This window comes from Camponotus vicinus, unplaced genomic scaffold (assembly GCF_025532165.1).
Source record: "Camponotus vicinus isolate PSW18456_S1 unplaced genomic scaffold, iyCamVici1.0 SCAF_5, whole genome shotgun sequence".
Classification (NCBI taxonomy): Eukaryota; Metazoa; Arthropoda; class Insecta; order Hymenoptera; family Formicidae; genus Camponotus; species Camponotus vicinus.
This window is the reverse complement of record NW_028141977.1, coordinates 15,154,654-15,176,729: the sequence shown is the minus strand read 5'-3', so window position 1 is coordinate 15,176,729 and position 22,076 is coordinate 15,154,654. Positions and strand designations below refer to the sequence as shown.

Sequence of the window (22,076 nt, the reverse complement as noted above, 5' to 3'; positions counted from 1 at the left end):
ATAATATATAAAAATATAAGTATATAATATATATTATATATATACTTAATATACTTTATACATATATAACACATGTGTATCACTTCTGAAAATAACTAGAAGAAAATACTTCGTATGCAAAAATATTGTAATTATAAATTAATATTTCAGATAGATATTACATATTTAAATGTGACAACTTAATACTGAAACATCGCGTTTAATACTGAGCAGTTATATTTGTACATTTTGTAACATCATTTAAAGAAACGATATAAATACTAGATTTAATTATCCGATATATATCTCATAATAATGCCAAGATTTTACAGATTTATATTTTTCAGTTGACTATTTTTTCTATGTTAATTTTAATTTTTTCTCCATTTCACGTACTAGTACATTGGACAATTCCTCTTTCTTGTTCTTCCCAAGCTCTACAGTAACAGATATTTTCGTTGCATTTAATGCATCTTTATCATTATCTGTATTTGCTTTGTAATCACTTATTAATTCTGCTATTTCATATGGCTTTAATGGAGATCGTTCAAATGGAATACATCCACCATGCGTTTTACAATATTCCCATAGTACTTTCCAGTTATTATTTGTACAAAGAATATCTTTATTGCCTATTATTATCATAAGTGCTTTTGCACGTGTCAGAGCAACATTAAATCTCTAAAACCAAAAACATTATTTATATAGAAATGTATATAATATTTATATAGTGTTGTGTATATGTATATAATATAAAATAATACTCGGCACGCGCGTACATATTATGAAATTGATTCACATACCTTTCGATTAGACAAGAAACCAATGTGTTCATTATTTTCGTGTTTAAAGATATTGGATCGTACTGTTGACAATATTATTACAGTTCGTTCTTGCCCCTGAAATGTCTCGACTGTTCCTACAGTTATGTTTTCCAATCGTATCTCTGCTAAGCGATTAATAATTTGTATTTGTTGCTGCTTAAAAGGCGTTACTATTCCGATATCCTTCGGCGTTAACTTGCGTTTTCCAAATTTTGTTTCAAGCAACATTTTCACATATTTTATCACTACTAGTACTTCAGCTGTGTTAGAGACACTGCAAATTAAATATATTTATATAATTTTGCAAATAATCACTAATTATAAAAATATAATTTGATTGTATACTTTAAACCGACTGAAATGAAATATATGTTTATAATGTTTAAATTTGTTAACCTTCGAGTTAAAGATCTCTTTTCTTTGCCTAGAACATCTTGAAATATCATAGGAAATGTTTTGTTTGGTAACTTCGACCAGTTCAATGCTATTTGTGTATCGGCTCCTCCGCAGGCTTTTAGTTCCTCGTCATAAAATTGTTTATTTGATACATATAAAAGCTTTTCATGACTACGGTAATTTTGAATCAATTTTGTTATGTAGTTTGGATTGTATTTTCCATTCTGCTTCTTATATGGCTCGCAATCATTCATTAATCTTTCCAACATAGATGTACCTGTTGTAAGATATTAGATTGTGAAGAAATTATTTTTGTGATATATATATATAGCATGATATTTTAAAAGAATACTTGCCAAAAAGATGTTCACTCCATTTGGAGCGAACGACAGGTCCCAATTGGTGAGGATCACCTGCAATAACGATTTGTGCTTGATATTCAATCCTTTCTTCTTCCTGTTTTTTATTTGTTATTGTTAGAGGAATTAACATCTCTGGTTCAATCGCTTGACTTGCCTCGTCAATGATTATGTAAGAAAAATGATTTTCTCTAAAATTCACAGCACTCAATCTATAATAAAGTAGAAAAAAGAGAAATAAGATATAAATCTTAAAAATCTAAACAGATCAATTTAATTATGTATGAGGTATCTCCATGATATATGTTTAAATAAACAGTGCTTAATTATAAATATAAAGTAAATAATTTTTTAAAATTATTAACTTTTACTCATATAGAAATTTTGTTATTGTTATTAAAGAGAAGTTATATTAAAAAGAAATCTATATGTGCATGCTCAGGTATTAAAATGAAATATGTATCTATAATATATACCTTATGGACGTTATTAATGTTGTAATAATAATTCTTTTCATTAACAATATATCTTTTGGCAAAAAGAGAGCCGTTTTGTCAACAAAATTGGCACATGGTCGAAGTTTTTCATCTACATTTCCCCTGTTTAACAAATAAAATTTTAACATCCATACAAACACACAATCATATTTTTAAAATAATGTAATGTAAAATAATGTAAACTGTAATTAAATCCTTAAATAAAACATTATTATTATGTAAAATATAACAAACGTAAATGAAAAATAAATCTTTTGTTGATATAAAAAATATTGATCACATTAAACTTATACTATTTTTAGAAATAGTAAAAATAAAAGAAGGATATATATATATATATATATATATATATATATATATAAAAGCAAATCTTTTACCATGGTCTAGATGGTGCATACATTCGATACATTATGTTTGCTGGTACATTTCCAATTAACCTTTTGGCAATTTCATCGACTGCTGCATTAGATGTTGCACATACCAATATATTTTTCGTAGGGTAATGTTTCACAATCTATCAAACAAAAAATTAAAGATAAGAAAAGAAAAATAAAAAAATTATTCTTACTAAATATTAGATACAAAAAGAAAATAAATTACTTGACTTATAGTTTCTACTAATGTTGCTGTTTTCCCAGTGCCTGGAGGACCAAAAATTATATAAGGTGCAGGGTATGCTGTCTTACTCAAGATCTTTCTTACTGCTTGCTTTTGTTCTTTGTTCTTTTCTATGTTAGGATTAATCCACTTGATGTCACTATATATATATATATAACATATATAAATTAATATCATTAATCAAATTGACATATTTGAGATTATAGTGATAGAAAACCAATGTGTATCCAAATAATAAAGTATGTGACTTTAAAACTTACTCTTTTATATCTATAGTATTTATCTTGAGTTGGGGATATGTAATTTCTATCAAATTGCATTTTTCACTCATCATCATCAATGCATAATGGCAACATCTTAAGGGCCAATGTTTACTCCAAAAATTTATATTAAAGTTCTTTTTTTTGTCTTTGAATGTTTCTGCATCTCTACATTACACATAAAATTAATAATGTACGTCAATATACATCAATGTATATTTTCTATTCTATTATTCATAATAACAGCTATATTATTATTATTATCATAAATGTGCTAAGTTCCTATTAATATAAAAAAATTAAATAATTATAACTATAAATAACATAATAAAAACTATGAATTTACTTGGGAGCGTATGGTTGTATTGTCACTTCATTTCCTGTTACTTTCACAACTTTTGCCCAAATTGTGTTTTTTGAAACAGCCTCATAAAGAGTCACCTTATCATCTGGTACAACTATAGAATTCTCATTATTAAAGGTTGGCACATTGATAATAAAACACTCCTTTAAATTGGAATTCTTAACTTTATGATTTAATAATCTGTGCCGATTTATTTCGCGATCTAACTCAAATTGTTCTAGATATAAGCATATTTTTAATATAACTAAGTAATTATCATAATCTATCCTTTGTATATTAGATAAACTTTTAATGCACTTTATATAATTTTGGCATTGTTGTGGAAGATAATCATGTTCCACCAAATGATTTTGTAACGCAACTTTTAAATGATCTGGAAATCTAATCTTTGGTAGCCTAAGTATTTGTGCTAATGCAAGTGCTGTGCAATCCCTAAAAAATAATAAAATTACATGATATATTCAATAATTAAATAAATTGCTTAATAAGATAGAATTATATAAGTAAATGATTTTCTCAATACATAAGATATCAAAAATAATATGATATTAAACATTTGTCAAATTCTGCAGCTTTATATGCTATACTTTAGAACTATAACAATTGCTAAAAAATAAATTTATTAAAATATAATATACTCTCTATTGTAATAAATAATTTTTCTTACACAGGGTCCACCTTTGAATTCTTCGTCATAATGGAAGTAGACATATATTAAAATTGTTATATGTAATATGTATTAAGATGTATGTCAAAACCGTCGAATTTTGCAAAGTTTATTCACTAGGCAGAAAAAATAAAAAGATATTACTTATAAACTTACTCTTACTTATAAAAAATAATTATTAATATTTATGAGTTTGCAATACAAATAGTAAAAATTTTATATCAAATTTTATGTTAAAAAAATAGGTAATTTTTTTTTTATGTAACGTGTGAAAATTTTAGGGGAAAAAAAAGAATGATAACTGATATTTTTTATTTTATTTGTTCCATTTGTGTGTAGATGTAATTATTCTAGAAAAGAATATGTAAAATACTTACATTTAAGCGCGTTTTGCAAAATAATGCAAAGATATGTGAAAATGTCAAGTATTTAAAGTATTTCACAATTGTAGAAATACTAACGAGACACAGAAAAAATGAAGAACTTATCTACGATCTAAACCATGTGATTCCGTTTTACTTTGTTCCTTCGTGGTGTCTCATAACGCTTCACATGTATCAAATAAAAGAGGGGATTTCCACACACATTGTATGTGAAAATCCATAGACATAGTAATATTAAGCCCCTTGCACAATGATAGGCAACAGGCAATAAGAACAGAAATAGTGGGAGCTTTCCAGCAAGCGACACAAGTCGACACAAACATCATTCTGTCTTTTTTTAACTCCAATGAATAACGAAGATAGAATGATGTTTCTGTCGACTTGTGTCGCTTGCTGGAAAGCTCCCAGTATGTATTCTCTGCTCCTATTGGCGAATATTTTCTATTTCGCGTATTTATTGGTGAATAGTTTCTATTCCCTATTTCTATTGCCTGTTGCCTAGCATTGGCTGCGTTCCAGCCAATGCTAGGCAACAGGCAATAGGCGAGGGCCATCGCAATGCTTTGTTTTAATTAGACAGTCGGATTCCCCTAGTCCGTGCCAGTTCTGAGCTGAGCGTTGAATGGCGGCCGAAGAGGACGACCACGACGGCTCGCGCCGCCACGGAAGCCTCGCAGCAAGGAAGATCCGCGGGAGGCCAAGGCACGGGACCGAGCTCGGATCCCGGGACCGGCGCGAGAACGCCGACCGTTCACCTCGCCCAGGCCCGGCACGTCAGCAGAAAAAGCTGCTTTGCAACTGTTGTAAAATTCGTGAGCCTGATTGGTGTATGCTCTTAATTTTGACTGAATCTAAGAGCATACACCAATCAGATTCACGAATTTTACAACAGTTGCAAAGCAGCTTTTCCTGCTGAACGTAGCCATTGTGCAAGGGGCTTTAAGCGTCGTCTACAATGGTCCATATTCTGAATCCTCTTTTATCGATAAAAGTGCCTCTAAAAGTGGCTTATAAGCCTTCTGATTGGCGATAAGCCACTTTTAGAGGCACTTTTATCGATAAAAGAGGATTCAGAATATGGACCAATGAGATTTTAAGGAGACTTAAGTCTTACGCCTTAAAATCTCATTGTAGACGACGCTTAAGGCTTTCGCATATGAAATTCCATAAGCACGTAAGACATAAGCGTAAAGCCGGTTATACAATAGCTGTCGTAAGTCGGGTGTCGTAAGAGTTAACCAATCACAGTTGATTTTAGAGAAGAATAATCGAATACGATTGGTCAACTCTTACGACACCCGACTTACGACAGCTATTGTATAACCGGCTTAAGGAAATCGACCAATCACGGTCGAGTTTTGACCCCTTGGAGGGGCTAATACTTGACCGTGATTGGTCGATTTCCTTACGTTTACGTCTTACGTGCTTATGGAATTTTATGTGTGATGGCCTTTATAAGCACTGAAGCTCAGGTAAAAAAGGATGAGAAGTAGATGCCGTCTATCTTTCTCTCTCTAACGAGAGAGTTAGGGCGCATTCACACCTTGGCAAAAAAGCAGAAGCCAATCACAATCACTCGCGCTAGTAGTCACAATTCTTATTTTTTGCCTTTCTAATGTATTGCTTGCACACTGCTTATTACCAGCGCGAGTTTTGATTGGCTTTCTGCCCTTAGGCCCACACCTTGGCAGAAAAGTAGAAAATAAAAAAGCAGAAAGCCAATCAGAACTCACGCGGGAAGATAATTGAATAGATAATTTTTGAGAACGGTTTAAAAAAAAATGTGTCCAAATGAACGGTGTGCAAATCTAACGTATCCAATCAAACGGTGCACAACTTTATGTATCTAATAGCACAGTGTGCAATTGCAACATGTCCAATTGTACTATGTGTAAATGAAGGCTTCTCGATCATTATAATTAACTAAGTACAATAAATTACATACTATTTATAGTTTATAATCGATACTAAATCAGAATTAGGATTCCTTTAATTCTTAAAGCGTTTTTATATAATATATATAATTAATATAATTAAAATAATATATATAATATATATAAAACATATATAATTAATATAATTAAAATAATTACATCTAATTAATATAATTAAATATAATTAAAAAAGTGTTTTACGCAATTTTTAAATCGCACAGTCTTCAGATCGAAGTAAGTTATAAAAATTTGGCGTGCCCAGGTCATAATCGAACATGGACTGAATATTTAAATTACATAAGGTTTAAAATTTTATATTTTATTCGAGATATATTTATTTCTTAAATAAACGATCCAGGCACGCCAAAAATATGGAATATTTCTTAAATACTTTTTAAGTACTTTATCAGATATAATTTATTATACTTGGTTAATTGTAATATAATCTCATATGTGTTTACAGATTTCTTATTATGTAAATTGGAATATTTTTCATGTACTTGTGGCATAATTTGTGAGATTTCTCTAAATATTAATTTTTAATATGTTAATATAGCAATGATATAATGACAAGATAATATGCATGAAAATATATCTATCAGTTTAATTTAATTTTTTGTAAATGCTCTTAATTTATGAGAAGAGTTTAACGAGACAAATGTGTATGAAAAATATGTTTCTTTTCGTATTTATACATATTTTAATGGTTTTAATTCCGACTATCATATTGGATCCATCATTTTGAATTTTTGAAATTTGACTTCAGATTTGTACAGCGACCCGAAAAATATAAAAAGTACAATTCACAGAAATCTACTAATTGTAAGTAAAAAGAATTGCGTCAATCAAAGAGATAAATTAATTATTGCCATAATATATGATGATATAATTGTTATAATATATAAATATAAAAAATTATAATATATAAATATAATATAATATAATATAAATATAATATAAATTATAATATATAAAATTATTTATTGATAATTCGTGGCTATTTCTGCGAGATTCTGAAAAAAATAGTTCCGTCATGAGTAGCGAGCACCATGTTAACAAATACGGATGGCGCGCGTAAATAGCGATATAGAAGTATTTCTGAAAAATACGATTTTTGAATACAACTTTATAGCTGAGTCTTGCACTAAATATATTTTAAGTATTGCTACAAAAAATTTAAAATTGAGAGGGGAAGAGGGATTTCGAAAAATATGACATTTTCGAAAAATTTGATTACACTGTTATAAAGTACATTCAAAACTATAAAACTTTTATTCGAAACTTTTTTTGTATCTTTTATCGTTTGGATGATATTCGCGCAGAAATACAAAATCGATTTTTTTCAAAAGGACGTTTCATTCCCTTATGGCCGTAATGGCCTTATAGCACGTATAAAAAATACGTGTCTCTTATTTTAGTCTAAACTACAACATATCCAAAGTTTATCAAAATCGGTGAAGTACACTTCCAGCCCTTTCCTTATGAGTATTTTCTAATACAATATCATTGAGCTTTTTAGAAGGTTGCGTATTTCAGTAAATACTTGCTATATCGTTTTCACCCCGGAAACAGAAGAGGATGAAAGATGAACCTTTCTTCGCGTGGAATGCAAAAACCCATATAGAACCGTTCACTGCTCAATGATTCGTTCTGTTTCCCTATCGAGGAAAGGCAATATCTATCCTTTGCTAATGTATAAATGCTAAACATTAGTAAAGGATAAATATTACCAACCCTAGGTAGTGTACAATAATGGAAATAGTTTAATCTCGAAAGCAGGGGGTAGAATTTGCCGCGTGAAAAATTGAGAACATATATAAAATCGTGCGAAATGAGGTGTATTATTATACGGTTCCACACAGATTTTTAACTCTCTACGCAAAACGAGATCCTATATCGCATTCTGCTTTCAATGTGAAAAAAGATTCTTCTCTTCTTTAGTACCAAAATATTAAAATATTCTGATTACTATGTGTATATATATATGTATATATATGACATCTGCACAATATTGAAGAAATCTATATTCTATTTATATGATCAATTTTTTGTTGATAAATTTTTGATAAACGGAGAGTGACGGTTAAAACCATAGATGTCTATGATTAAGATATACTGAAAGTTATTTGTTATAGTCCGAAAGACTATAACTTTATTTTAATAAATTTTATAATTAAAATGCGATAGAATGTTCGCGAACCGCGTAAAACCGCTACCTCAGCGAACCACGCGCGAGTTCGCCGGAAACGCGAAAATGCCAACGATTCGACTTTGAACCTTCTTCGCTTGCACTTAGACTTGACCGCCACGAAAAATCTTCCATGACCGAATATGGTCCTGTCGCTTGGCGATCCCTTCCAAAGAACCCCTAAAAACAAGGCGTTAAAAACCGTCCACCGCAACTCCGCGGCGGACAGTCGTTAATAGAAAATCAATTAAAGAAGAGTGCGAATCCGGGGGCTAACCGCTATTTTACGCATCAAACGCTGAAGAAGTTTGTTAACACTCAAAATCTAAGAACGAGGCGATTTAAGGAAAGACGATATTAAGGAAAGAAGGCTTAAATGAAATCGAGAAGATTAATATAAGTGATTGTATTTGAAAAAGGCAATAATAATAATAATAAAAAAATAAAAAATCAAACGGTCCCGAGGCCTTGGTTGATTATCCCGGCAACATCCCACATCTCGTGCCGCTCCCGGCACAAGATATTTATAAAAGGATAATTATTATAGAGAATTATCTCTATAATATAGGAGATTACCTTGCAACAAAGAAAAAAATATACGAAGGATATTTCTAGATATATAAGTTCTACAGGCTGTTCCCGTACGAAAGATTTGTTATATATAGTGTGGCAAATTCTTTAATCTTTTCACTTTCTCAAATTCTCACTCAAATTCTTTATCTTTTTCACTTTATTTTGTCATAAATTGTATTTTCTTATACATATTTGCACAAAAATTATGATATTCATGTAATATCATGATATATTCATGACATTTTATTTATTTTTCTGTCTGACATTTCTTATTTTGAATATTACAAACTCACTATTTATGACTTACTTAAATTTTTATAATGTATAAAACACATGTATGAACATATGTATAAACAAACAATAATTCTTATAATAAAATCATATAATTAATTTAGAAGTATTTTAAATTATCATACATTAAAATACAATCATTATTATAATTCAAATATTAAAACAAAAAGTGTTAAGCAAAAAATATTTAAAAGATTGAAGGATATATCTCTCTCTGTAGATTTGCGATCATCTTTGTACTCTTTTAACTTGTTGAAGGATCGTGAGACACATTTTTCGCTAATAAATCTAATAATTTACTTAACGTTAAGACATACATCTCTCGGAACGATAATAAGATACCATATTCTCTTTCAAGAATCTGTTTTATCTCCGTATAGCTTAGCGAATCGATGCCGAGGTTGTCGAAGCTGTCATTGATATTTGCCGAGATGTTTTCAATACCAAGGATATTGGCAATGACATGGACGACATGATCAATTCTGTCATCGTTATTTACAGATTTGTGTTTCTCGGCTATCACTGTAGATGATACTACTGGGTACGGTTGTTGAAGAAAAACGTCTATGGTTTCAAGACAGCTAGATACACGCTGCGGTAAAACACCAATACGCGTCATACCGATGTTTTTATTTTTCATCGTATCTGTAAAAATCAGAGTACCATATAATGATATCAAGTATAAAAAATGATTATTATTCGCTTTAAATATTTAATTTCTGCTTTTTTTTAAATAAAATTTGCAATTTTAATAATGTTATAAGTCTGCAATTATTTTCTACTAGTAGTTCCTCTATAATTTTACTGTATTTTTTGTAATAAAAAGTTGTTAATGTGTTTCTATTAATAAAAATAAATAATATAATAAATCTTCTTCAAAGAGTCATATAAATCATTATGTTGACTATGCGAATACTTTTTAAACAGTAAAATGAAAGTTTTTTAGGCAGAATTTAATAAAACAAAAAGAGCAATGAAATCCGAAAAAAAATCAAAGATCATTGAACCTCATAAAAAGAAATAGAGAAATGTCTCACCAATATATAAACCAACATCTCCTATAACACCCCATTGAATAGCGAGACCGGGCAAACCAGCAGTATGTCTCTGTTCTATGATTTTCTCTATAGCTGAATTTGCGAGACCATAATTGGATTGATTCGCATTGCCTCGGCCAGACGCTATAGACGAGAACACAACGAAAAGATCCAATGATGGACAAGACTTTCTCGATACCATGTCCAGATTCATCGTACCGTTGATCTTTGGCAAGATTACACTTTCGAAGTCAGTCACTTGCAGGTTCTCAAATAAAGCGTCACGTAGAACGACGGCCAGATTAAATATACCACCTACCGGAGCCAACCGATTACTCTCGTCGATCAAACATTCAGCGCCCGATGACGTCGTGATGTCTGCCGTAGAGATGATAACTTTGATGCTATTACTGCGCCAATATTGCACGCGTGACATCTGATAACTAGTACGTATTCCAGTACGTGACACGAGAACGATGAATCTAGCGCCGCGGGTGATTATCCAATTGGCCAATTCCAAACCAAATCCACCAAGACCACCGATCAACACATACGACTTGTCTGGATACATGTAAGTACGTGGTATGGCCGCTACCGTCCTTAGCATCGGCAACATGCATTTCTGCGGCTCTTCGTCTCGAATCTTCAGCAATACCTTGCCGATATGCTTGCCTGTCGTCATAAATCTGAATGCTTGCTCGAGACTTTGCTTCGAAAATACAGTGGTCGGTAATGGGCGCACTACACCATTCTCGATTCCCTCCGAGATTAGTCTAACAGTTTCTAATTTATCTTCGCTATCCTCGAACAGCACCTCTAAAAGTATACCATGGTAAGAGGTGTTCTTTAAAAATATCGACATATCTATGCGATTGCCATTTAACATGTCGTATTTCCCAATATCGAGGAAGCGACCGTTCTTCGCGAGGCACCGTACGCTGGCATGCAGTTTTTCTTCTGACAGCGAGTTCAATACCACATCGACCCCACGTCCTCGGGTTTCGTCCAATATCAGCTGTTCAAAACTCGTATCTCGAGAATTACCAATGTGCTTGTCGGTTAATTGCACAAAGGTCTTCTTGAGATAGAATCGTTTTTCCTCTGTGCCGACAGTGGTGAAGACGGTGCAGCCGGCATGCAGGGCAATGTTGATTGCCGCTAGACCAACGGCACCCGTACCAAAATGAATCAGTACGCTTTCGCCCGCTTTCAATCGACCTCGTACACACAGAGCATAGTAACTGATCACATAGGGGACTGGTATTGTCGCCGCCTGCTCCAATGTCCACTTGTCAGGTACTTTCCAAAGAAAATCGGAATCCGGTAATACGGTGGTCGCTAAACCTCTAGATTTGTCTAATAAACCCATTACTCTACAGCCGTTTGCGTCTCTCCCGGAGAACTCAAATCCTAATACATAGTCTTCTGTAGCAAGCCCTAACGATGAAAGAGCATCCGTTGCTAGTTTACCAGTCGCCAGCAGAATATCCCTGTTAGAATAAAATTTATCAACAAGTATTTATCAATGTGGTAACATATTATTATTATAATTTCAGAGAGAATTTTGGAGAGAGCAAGAAGTGATGCTCGTTGGAACTTGCCTGAAATTTAATGATGCATAGTACACATTACAAAGTGAATTTAGATATTTAGTCTGACAATACGTTAACGGACTTTGAATCCATTCCAAACTACTTAAATTTCCCGTTGTCAATGTATCCACGTAGGCGTGCTTTACTTCCATGTAGTTATGTTGATCTAATTGCAAGTGCCGATAACTACCCCATTGATCACCTTTCAATACGTTAGCCAGTAGTTCTTTTTCTAATTGCTCTGCGTAGAATTGCGAGAATAAATCAAATTTGGGAGCATTATTGTCCTGGATGAAAACGTAACGCACATTTGCGATTTCGCGCCGGATACAATTTACGAATCCGATTAGACCTGTGAATGAAAAAGAATAAGATCTCTAATGATTCGTTGATCAACTCTCGGATAAGGCCCAAAAAAAAAAGATTTAAAAAAAAATATTTCTAAACACGAATTTTTTATTTCAAAAATTATATATAAACATGTATAATTACCAAGTAATTCTTCGCTTTGAGATACAAAAAGAACATCTTGTTTTTCACTGTCGCAATTTCTCAATGCCGCTTTCGCATTTGCTAACCATGAGAAATCGTTTCCTGTGATCTGTATTAAGATCGGTTCTTTCCTCACTTCTTTTCGTTTTTTCAATAAGAAGTAACTCTTTCCCGTGAAGTCGATTTGTTTACTAATTAACATCAGATTCGCCTCTTTTAGTGCAATCTTTAAGTCGAATATACCAGTCTCTTCTAGAAGAATAAAGCAATTAGAACTTAAGGTAGCCGCTAGACTTTTGAGAACGATGCAAGATCGGCCAGAAAGAACTTCCGCTGCTATGATGAGGTGCATATTCTGAGCTGGGAATGTATCATTCGCATCCCATTTCATTACATTAAAATTAATGTCCCTTTGATTGAAACTTGTCGTATAATCGCACGCGGAACTGACGGCTACTTGTAAATCAACCTAAAACGATAGAAGTGATAGATTCACACGCACTTAGAATACCGTGAATGTAAAAAGATTTCTTATATAACAAAATTTGCATTTATGAAAATTGCATATATATTAAAAAAATGTGTATCTTTTATGGTATAAATCGCTAGGAATTATTTATGTAAGATTTCTGTTCACTTCTTTAAATCGACGAGAGTTATTCAAATATTAATTAATTCTGCAGCGAGTCAACTTACGGTGACCACAGGTTCATCACGAAGAATATCGAGTAGAAGCGGCGCCAAGAGGCTTTCCGCGACTCGATTGTCCGTGACTTCCACCGCCTTGATTATCGATGTCGCCACGTTTTCACACACAATTTGTAATAGTACAGTGACTGCGTGAATCTTTTCCCTCTTTGGATCTTTCAAGACCAAGCTGCGCCGGTTTTCATATGGCACGAAAACGTAATGTTCGTATTTGGGTCTAGCTCTCTTCTGCTGTCGTTGAGATGTGATAGATTTCGTATCTCTTAATTCGATACCGCCCGATTTGATGATATTGACGTTTTTATAATAATATATCGGCAATCCGCCGTTTTTCGGTAACTCATTGACCATTCGTTTATGAAGAACGGGATCAATCATGGCGTAACCAATCTTCGAGCCATAAACTAATCTCCGATCGTTGGACAATATTTTTAATTGAAACATATTATCGATATACGAAGACCATTCGTTAAACCAATGTAACTCGCCAACGGTGAAGGAATTGTCGCAAGATTTTAATCCCGTGAAAACACCATTGTGTTCGTATCCACGTAATCTCAATTCCTTATAAATGTCCTCGGCATTCAATAAAAGCTCGGTGGGCGGCATCGGAAGCGGTGATAGGTTCAGCTGATTTTTCTCGAAAGCCTCAGCAGCGCGGATGTTTCCGCTGACTACAATCGTATTCGCTTCGAGGATTTCAAAATCTCCCTTTCCCTCGAGAAGTCTTATAAAAAACTTGATTGTTTTATTTTCCGATAAGAATGTAATACGTTGAAACCGTATGTTCTCAAAAACTACTGATAGTCGCTCAAAGTCGGTATCGCGTAGCTTCGCAAAGATTTGCCAAACCATCAATATAAAACCGCCGCCTGGGTAAACAATTCGCCCCTCAATTTTGTGTCCTGTTAGATATGCGTCTCTTGTTCTCGACAAATTTATCTCTACAACGTGCTCTCCAGACCATTCTTTCGATTTATGCTTGAAATCAGGCACCTGCCATGTAGTAGAGTGATTCCACTTGACCAGAGATCCAATCATCGGTGTTCCGCGACTGACGGGAAAACTGACTGACGGATACAGTTTGGAGATGTCGGGTTGTGCACCGGCTGTGTACATCTTTCCCACATTAGATAGTAAAAAGATCAAATTATTAGAATGATTCAGCTTTTGAAGACCGATATTAGTCACTGTGGATGGTAACGATTTACGCAAAATCGTCTGTAGCAAACAATGTGGCGCGATCTCGATAGCTATCGCATTCTTCGGGATGTGCGCGATCGCCTCCTGAAAAAGCACAGGTGACAGCATATTGTTCACGTGATATTCCGGTGAACAAAATTGTGCGAGTGGGCTATTCCATGCGGCCTCGGGTACCGAACTAGAAATCCATTTGGTAGATCTTTGCTTTGGTTTTGGCACAATCGTATCGAGCAAAGTGCGAAGTTTGGATTTAACTGGAGCAATGTATTTGCTGTGAAAAGCAACGCCACAGCATTTGATCATTTTAGCAAAGATATCTTTGCTCTTCAGCTCTTCTACGAATTTATTCACAGATACGGATGGGCCAGAAATGGTAATTAAATCCGCAGAATTATGACAGGCTAGAGCGATATCGGAGAAGCACATTTTCTTGACTTCCTCCCAATTCAAGTTTACCACTGCCATAGCGCCTGGTTCCAAATCGGATTCTATGATCGACTTGCCTCTATAATATGCTGCCAAAATCGTTTGCTCTAGCGTAAATGCGCCATCGGCATACGAGCAGCTCAATTCACCGAGGGAATGTCCAATTATACCGTCTGGTCGCACTCCCATAAGTATTAACAAATCGACGAGAGCGATTTGAATGGCCACGATTGACACGGTAGCAACCATCGCGTTCTCGTATATTTCTTCGGTACCGTTAATGATGATATTCATTAGATCAACATCGTGGCTCTTTAATACATCCGCGCATCGCTGTAGACTACGTTGGCACGTTTTGATATCAAGCAATTCACGTCCCATGCCCGACCATTGAGCATTCATACCAGAAAATATAAACCAAATTGGACGTTTCTCATCATAATTAGCTTCCATAATCTCGCGCGTACTATCATAAGCGAGTATCTCATAACCACGAATGTTGTGTTTCGATATATTATCATTGTGCAGGGAGTACAGTAGAGATAAAAACTCATTGTCCTGTCGGTGCTCGTTTGCCTTGTTCAGTAATACTTGTATAGCTTCTTTTGTACGGCCCGATACGGCGACCAGCTTCGGCAGTAGCGGCTCGACAGTATCCAATGATATCTTAACCTTCGAATTGCTACGCAGAATGACGTGCGAATTCGTACCACCAACGCCAAATGAACTGATACCCACAAGACCGCCGTCCCATGGCGTAGCTTTGTCGATTACGCGAATACGTCCTTCGGTCAACGCGCGAATTTTTGGATTTGGAACAGTAAAGTGCAGATTCGCGGGAATCACACCGGATTCCATCGCAATTAATACCTTAGCGATCGAGCACAATCCACTAGTAGCTTCTGCGTGTCCCATATTTGATTTAACGGAGCCGATTAATAGCGGTGTCTTTCTGTTTTTGCAAAACAACTTATCGATGGCAGCGATCTCCTGCGGATCACCCGCTCTGGTACCGGTACCATGAGCTTCCACATAAACTACGTTTTTGGGATCGATATTCACCTCATTGTACATTTTCTGCAACATCAAGTACTGAATGTCACCACTCGGGTGCATGATACCTTCGGGCTTGTAGCCGTCCGCGTTTATCGCCGTGTTCAGTACTGTGGCATATACTCTGCGCGCGTCTGTTATTTTCTGCAGATATATTGCGACCACCGCTTCGGCTCTCACGTAACCGTCAGCTAAGATGTCGAATGATTTACATTTGCCATCTGTGGACAGTAGATTCATACGATGATAATTAAGGCTATAAATCGGATCGAGCACGAGATTCAATCCGCCGACGATCGCTGTGTCGCATTCGCCAGTGCGTATCGCCACGATTGCCTGATGCATAGCTGTCAAGGACGAAGAACAAAGTGTATTCACCGAATAGCTGGGTCCAATTAAATCGAAAATGTAAGATATTCTGTTAGCTATCATTCCTTGGCTACTTCGAAACCATTCATGTTCTGCAAACAGACGATAAGTTTTTTTAGCTTATTCGAAAGATATTTTATTCGATTGAAGTTTTAATATTCTTGGAGCCAAAATTGAAATTTTGCTAAATGTATATGCATTACAATGTATTTGCATATGAATATGAATTATAATATAATATTATATACTATTTATTGTACAAGAACCTCTTATATAGCTCGATCGCCAAGACGCAGTATTATTGAGGTAACAATTTAACTGATTGCATTCTCTCATCATATTTACTTTAAATAAATTAATAAAATTAATAAAATTAACTAATCATGAAAAGAAAAAAGAGCCATTAGAGCCTAGACGCAGTAGGCGGGATGTAATAATTAATAAAATTTTATATATTAAAGTTTATATGTTAAAATAACATAATAATAATTAATCATACATTTCGATCCTCTATGAATCTTTCTCACTCGTGATAAAAGAACGTTAAATTAAAAAAAAGAGAAAACAAAAATAAACGAGTCGAGAATATGTAAATAGTTGGTTAGTATAAATAAAGGACCCTGCACTAATTTAATGGAAAACGGTTTTTTGACGAATTAGCTAAATTTTTAATGTATTAATTTTTTAAGATTAAGACATTCTGATCAAAAGTCTTAATGGGTACAACTCTTGAAAATGGACAATTTCGATGCTGACCTTAGATCATTACCTTCGTACGTATGTGACTAATGATACGGGCAATGTTTCCTTATACTTAGTAAGTATATTAAAAGTTATATATATGTAATATATGTAGATTCTTAACACACACTCCTTTATACCCCCCCCCCCCACACACACACTTATACAACAACACATCTATGCAGAGTGAGGCAATAACTATTACCACCTTAAATATCTTCGAATCTATACGACTTCGAGGAAAATTTGGGCAATTAAAATTACACGGTGGGATTATGACATGGCAATAATAATTTTTCCAGGTGGAGGCACTTCGGAGATATCAAGGTTATTTTCATTTTTAAATGGAATCATCCTAATTTTTTTATATATAAATCGATTCCTCGCAATATTCCACGTAAAAAATTATGAAGGTAGAATAGTAAAAAATTGAAGTTTATGAGATATTTTATACTTTTGTTGATAAGATAAGATTTTACATAAACTATAGTTGATAAGATTTTACATAAACTATAAAAAATACCTCATAAAATATTTATTTTTTGATTATTTTATCTCAATACTTTTATGTACTTTCAGTTGATAAAATTTTACATAAAACATAAAAAATATCTCATAAAATATTTATTTTTCAATTATATTATCTTAATTCTTTTACGTGTAGAATAATGGAAGGAATCAATTGTAACGAAAACACATAATTGTTTTAAAAAAAAATATATAAATTTGCAATGGGATTATGACATGGCAATAATAATTTTTCCAGGTGGAGGCACTTCGGAGATATCAAGGTTATTTTCATTATTTTAAATGAAATCATCCTAATTTTTTTATATATAAATCGATTCCTCGCAATATTCCACGTAAAAAATTATGAAGGCAGCTGCATTTTTAAAAAAATAATTATGTGTTTTCTTTATATCAATTGATTCTTTTGATTACTTTGTGCATAAACCCCTTTTGTACTGTGCAAATCTGGTTGCACAAATTTTCTTCTACACCTTATAGATTCGAAGTTAAGATGATAACAGTTATTGTCCCATCCTCTATATATTGTATTGCTGCATATGTGTGTATGAGGGATATGTGTGGGAATGTGTGTGTTTAACAATCTATATATATTACACATAAATATTTAATATAGTTTGTAAATAAAATTTAAAATTATAAGAAAAATTTTTTCCTGTATCATTAGTCGCATAAGTACGAAGGCAACGTTCTCAACAGCGCCGAAACTGTCCATTTTAGAGAATTGTACTCATTGAGACTTTTGAAAAATGTCTTTATCTAAAACTTATCAAAAATTCATACAATTCAACAGAATGTCATTTTCCATTAAATTAGTGCAGGGTCCTTTTACTTTATAGGTCATAAAATAGATGACAAAGAGCACAAACGTGATTTAAAACCATCATTTTTTATTATTTATAAGTTATTATTAGTTATTATTTATATTAATAAAAAAGAAAATAGTGTTTTTTCCCATTGTGCTTAAATTACCACGCCTTAGCTCTTACTTACCACAATTTTAATACTTATATTAATTTTATTAAATAATATGAATGCATACATCATTTACCAAATATAGCAAATCTAATTTTTAAACTTACCTATGTACTTGTGAAAAACTAATCTTTTATTTAATTGCATATTTATTTCAAAATCTTATATATTTTATATACTTTTCCAATTGTGTAAAAAAATATTTCTGTATAAAGAATTTATCACGTATTTTTTATGTATTTTTCGTATATATATCTTACATTTGTAATATTAAATATTTAAAAATTGATTTAACTACATAAGAATATCTTTTAAAAATATGATTTTAATGGAATTTTTCATAATCTTTTGTTTCTTTCATTTGTAAGATTTAATATTTAAAAATTGATTTAACTATTTAAGAATATTGTTTTATAATGTGATTTTTAACAGATAAAAATTTTCACGATAAATTTTTAAAATGTACCTACCGTCCGGCTTTCTTTTCCAAAAATCACTCGCATCCGAAGAGTAAACACCAGTGAACACACCGGTATGCGATTTTTTCAGGGTGGAAGGATTGACGCCAGCGTCAATTAAAGCCTCATATGTCACTTCCAGCATAATGCGAAGCTGCGGATCCATTATATGCGCTTGTTTAGGAGATATTTTGAAGAAAGAAGCGTCGAAACTGTCGAGATTTTTAAGTTTGCCAAATCTAGAAGGTAAACCGTAAAGGTCCGGTTTCCAACGTCGCTCGTCCTCAGTGACCATGTCCATGCCTTTCATTAAATTTTCCTTAAATTCTTCAATGTTTGATGATTCAGGCAGACGGCCTGGAAAAATATCGATGTATTACAAATATCCATCTTATAATAAAATTGTGATTGTATCATAACCATTCGAGACAGGTATAATTACCTGAAATGCCCGCAATGACAATGTCACCTTCAAAATAAGAAGACATCTTGATCTTCAAATAATTCGATTTTGCTCAGACTAAACTAACTTTTCTATCTCTCTGTAAAAACAAAAATTTTTTCTTCTAATTTTAGACCTAGATTACACATATAATCGTTTTATTGGAATTGAATTACATTCATTGTATAGCTTTATTTTTATTGAAGTTTCTATCATAATGTTTTAATATATAAAAGGACAAGTACACAATGAATAATTATATTTTAAAAATATTAAAAAAAAAATTAATTAACCACTTTTTTAATTTTACACTAATTTTCTTAGAATATAAGAAAAACTTACTGTTCAAAACTTATTTGAGTGACTTAATCAGGAAAAAGCCTATCTGCCACACTATTTCTGTTTTTAATTCTTTGATTCACTAATTTTTTATGATTGAGATGATTAAAATTCATTTATCGAACGCCAATCTACAAGCTTTTTAGTAATGATAATCTTTTTAATTCGGTTATGCTTATTTCTAAATTTAAGCATACAACAACAAACGCTACAAATGTATTTACTAAACTCTTATAAGATTAAGAATAAGAATTAGAGATTAAGAGTAAGAATTTGTATATGATATGAAGACTTTTGTATATGATATTTGATATGAAGACTTTTATAGAAGAAATATTGAGAGCAGAATCACACACACAGAGAATGCCTAAATAATCTTGATACGAAGTTACGTCTCTTTTTTATACTTCTTTTGTTATCCCTGCTTAATGTCCTTGAATGTAAACATGTAAAAAGTTTTAATAGCTCATTATTTATTAAAAAACTTATTAACAAAAGAACAAATGAAATGTACTATTTCTAATATAATTGCAAATATTTATTTTTTTATTTTTAACAAGAAATATTTAATAAAATTTTGAAGTAAAATAAGAAAAATGTTAAAAAACAACAGTTTTTATATTATTAATATCATGCACATTATAAATAATATTACTGACAAGGAAAGAATCGAAAGAGTCCCCCTCCGATTTTGATGAGCTTTGGATATGTTGTAGTCTGGATCAAAATAAAAAACGAATTCTTTTATACGTGTCCATACGGCCGTTACGGTTAAGGGAATGAATGACTCTTTTGAAAAAAATCGGTTTTTATATTTCTGAGCGAATACCATCGAAACGATAAAAGATACAAAAAAATTTCCAATAAAAGTTTTATAGTTTTGAATGTACTTTATAACAGTGTAATCAGATTTTTTCGATAACGTTATATTTTTCGAAATCCCCCTCACCCCTCCCAATTTTGAAAATTTGGAAATTTCTTTTATAGCAAAACTTAAAGCACATTTAATGCAAAATTCAGCATTGGTAAAGTTGTATTCAAAAACACTTCTCAGAAATACTTCTGTATCGCTATATCGCTATACACTGCCATTCATCTATGTGTTTCATGACGGGCTTATTATTCATGATACATTTTTTTTCAGAAATTCACAGAGATAACCATGAATTACCGATAAATAATTTATATATTATAATTTTTTTCATATTACATATTTATATTATTTACGTATTTGTAAAATATTAATATATATGTCCTTCTTACAAATATATTTCAAGTTTATAAAAAATAGTATACTTTCATCATATAATTTTTATGATATTTTTATGAATTTAATAAAGAGACATCTAAATTTTAAAAAAAGCATAGCTATAAGCATAGGTAAAAGCATAGGTAATAAGCATAGATATAACAGCATGAACAATAATAAAAAAAGAACTTTTAAAATTAATTTATATAATATATGCATACTTATTTTTATTCAAACAATCGTAATAGAACAAAACCGTTGATACACTATATATATTAAACTGCTCGTTTGATCCACAACGATAAATGCTTTTATAGTAATGCGTACGTGATCCGATGGACATGTACGTTGGACGCATTTCTAAAATTATCTTATATTAATGTCATGCCCTTGATGTATAAGCACAACAATTTTAGTTCGTTGCAATAAATTATTGTCCTTCAACGTTTAATTTTATAGCTCGTATTTTTCTTATCTCTACACTTTCATAACCTTTCTTTCTTATGAAGTCTGTATTGGATTAGCTCTTTGAAATTTATGGAATTGGCACCAGATTTCTAATAACTTATGAAATATTCTTTTCGCATTTATATAGTATATTTCGATGGTTTTAATTCTGACTACCATACAGGATCTGTTAAAGAGACTTTTCCTTGTTCGTCTAGTTTCAGTTTTAGTAGATAAAAACATATTATTTTTCTCATACGAGAGAATTAACCTTTTGACCAGCAGTGGGAAGTACTTTTCCTTTTTCATTTTTACTATATAAAATTTATAATTTAATGAAATTAAATATGATTTTACATTTTCCTGATGTACTAATACTTACTTTACGTCTCTATAGTTCTTGTATCCAATTGTTCATTTATAATTATTTATAAACAAATAATTCTGCAAAAAGATGATTTTTTTTATAAGATTTGTTTCCTCGAAAAGTATTTAATATTAGAGGCTGAAAATTTTACCAAACATTCTTTATATATCAAAGTATATAAATATATTATCTGATTATATTATGTTCTGTAAAAAATTATACTTTGATATACATATGAAGTGATAATATATTTTATAATATTATCACTCTATATGTATATGTATAACAAAGTATAATTTTCCGCAGGCTAGATTTTT

The 22,076-nt window shown here is 32.1% G+C and overlaps 2 protein-coding genes across 4 annotated transcripts; both read right to left on the bottom strand.

Moving 5' to 3' along the window:
• Positions 1-109: 109 nt before the first annotated feature.
• Positions 110-4,603, bottom strand: LOC145971672 (helicase MOV-10-like). Its single transcript, XM_083099585.1, has 11 exons — positions 4,342-4,603; positions 3,965-4,080; positions 3,280-3,729; positions 2,934-3,101; positions 2,656-2,812; positions 2,433-2,569; positions 2,035-2,157; positions 1,556-1,770; positions 1,200-1,476; positions 783-1,077; positions 110-660 (listed from the first exon to the last, which is right to left on the bottom strand). The coding sequence occupies exons 2-11, from the start codon at positions 4,006-4,008 to the stop codon at positions 340-342; spliced, it is 2,187 nt and encodes a 728-aa protein (XP_082955711.1). The 5' UTR covers positions 4,009-4,080; positions 4,342-4,603; the 3' UTR covers positions 110-339.
• A 4,578-nt stretch (positions 4,604-9,181) lies between these two features.
• Positions 9,182-21,664, bottom strand: LOC145971399 (fatty acid synthase-like). Of its 3 annotated transcripts, XM_083099006.1 has the most exons (9): positions 21,167-21,664; positions 19,700-19,834; positions 19,358-19,457; positions 18,928-19,272; positions 13,151-16,305; positions 12,455-12,923; positions 11,972-12,314; positions 10,371-11,860; positions 9,182-9,978 (listed from the first exon to the last, which is right to left on the bottom strand). In XM_083099006.1, exons 3-9 carry the CDS (start codon positions 19,401-19,403, stop codon positions 9,578-9,580), a joined length of 6,249 nt encoding a protein of 2,082 aa, XP_082955132.1. In that variant the 5' UTR covers positions 19,404-19,457; positions 19,700-19,834; positions 21,167-21,664; the 3' UTR covers positions 9,182-9,577. The 3 variants fall into 3 exon arrangements, with proteins under 3 accessions (XP_082955132.1, XP_082955131.1, XP_082955134.1); XM_083099005.1 differs by lacking the exon at positions 19,700-19,834; XM_083099008.1 differs by lacking the exons at positions 18,928-19,272; positions 19,358-19,457; positions 19,700-19,834; positions 21,167-21,664 and adding an exon at positions 16,983-17,002.
• Positions 21,665-22,076: the final 412 nt, after the last annotated feature.

Bases quoted from the DNA above. Each gene is read 5' to 3' on its own strand.
- LOC145971399 (XM_083099006.1), bottom strand. From the start codon at position 19,403: ATGTCTTCTTATTTTGAAGGTGACATTGTCATTGCGGGCATTTCAG. The intron at 19,273-19,357 runs GTAATTATACCT...ATATTTTTCCAG, and splicing joins TGTCATTGCGGGCATTTCAG to GCCGTCTGCCTGAATCATCA. The intron at 16,306-18,927 runs GTAGGTACATTT...GTCTGTTTGCAG, and splicing joins TTGGAAAAGAAAGCCGGACG to AACATGAATGGTTTCGAAGT.
- LOC145971672 (XM_083099585.1), bottom strand. From the start codon at position 4,008: ATGTCTACTTCCATTATGACGAAGAATTCAAAGGTGGACCCTGT. The intron at 1,771-2,034 runs GTATATATTATA...ACTTTATTATAG, and splicing joins ACATTAATAACGTCCATAAG to ATTGAGTGCTGTGAATTTTA. The intron at 1,477-1,555 runs GCAAGTATTCTT...ATCTTACAACAG, and splicing joins ATGGAGTGAACATCTTTTTG to GTACATCTATGTTGGAAAGA.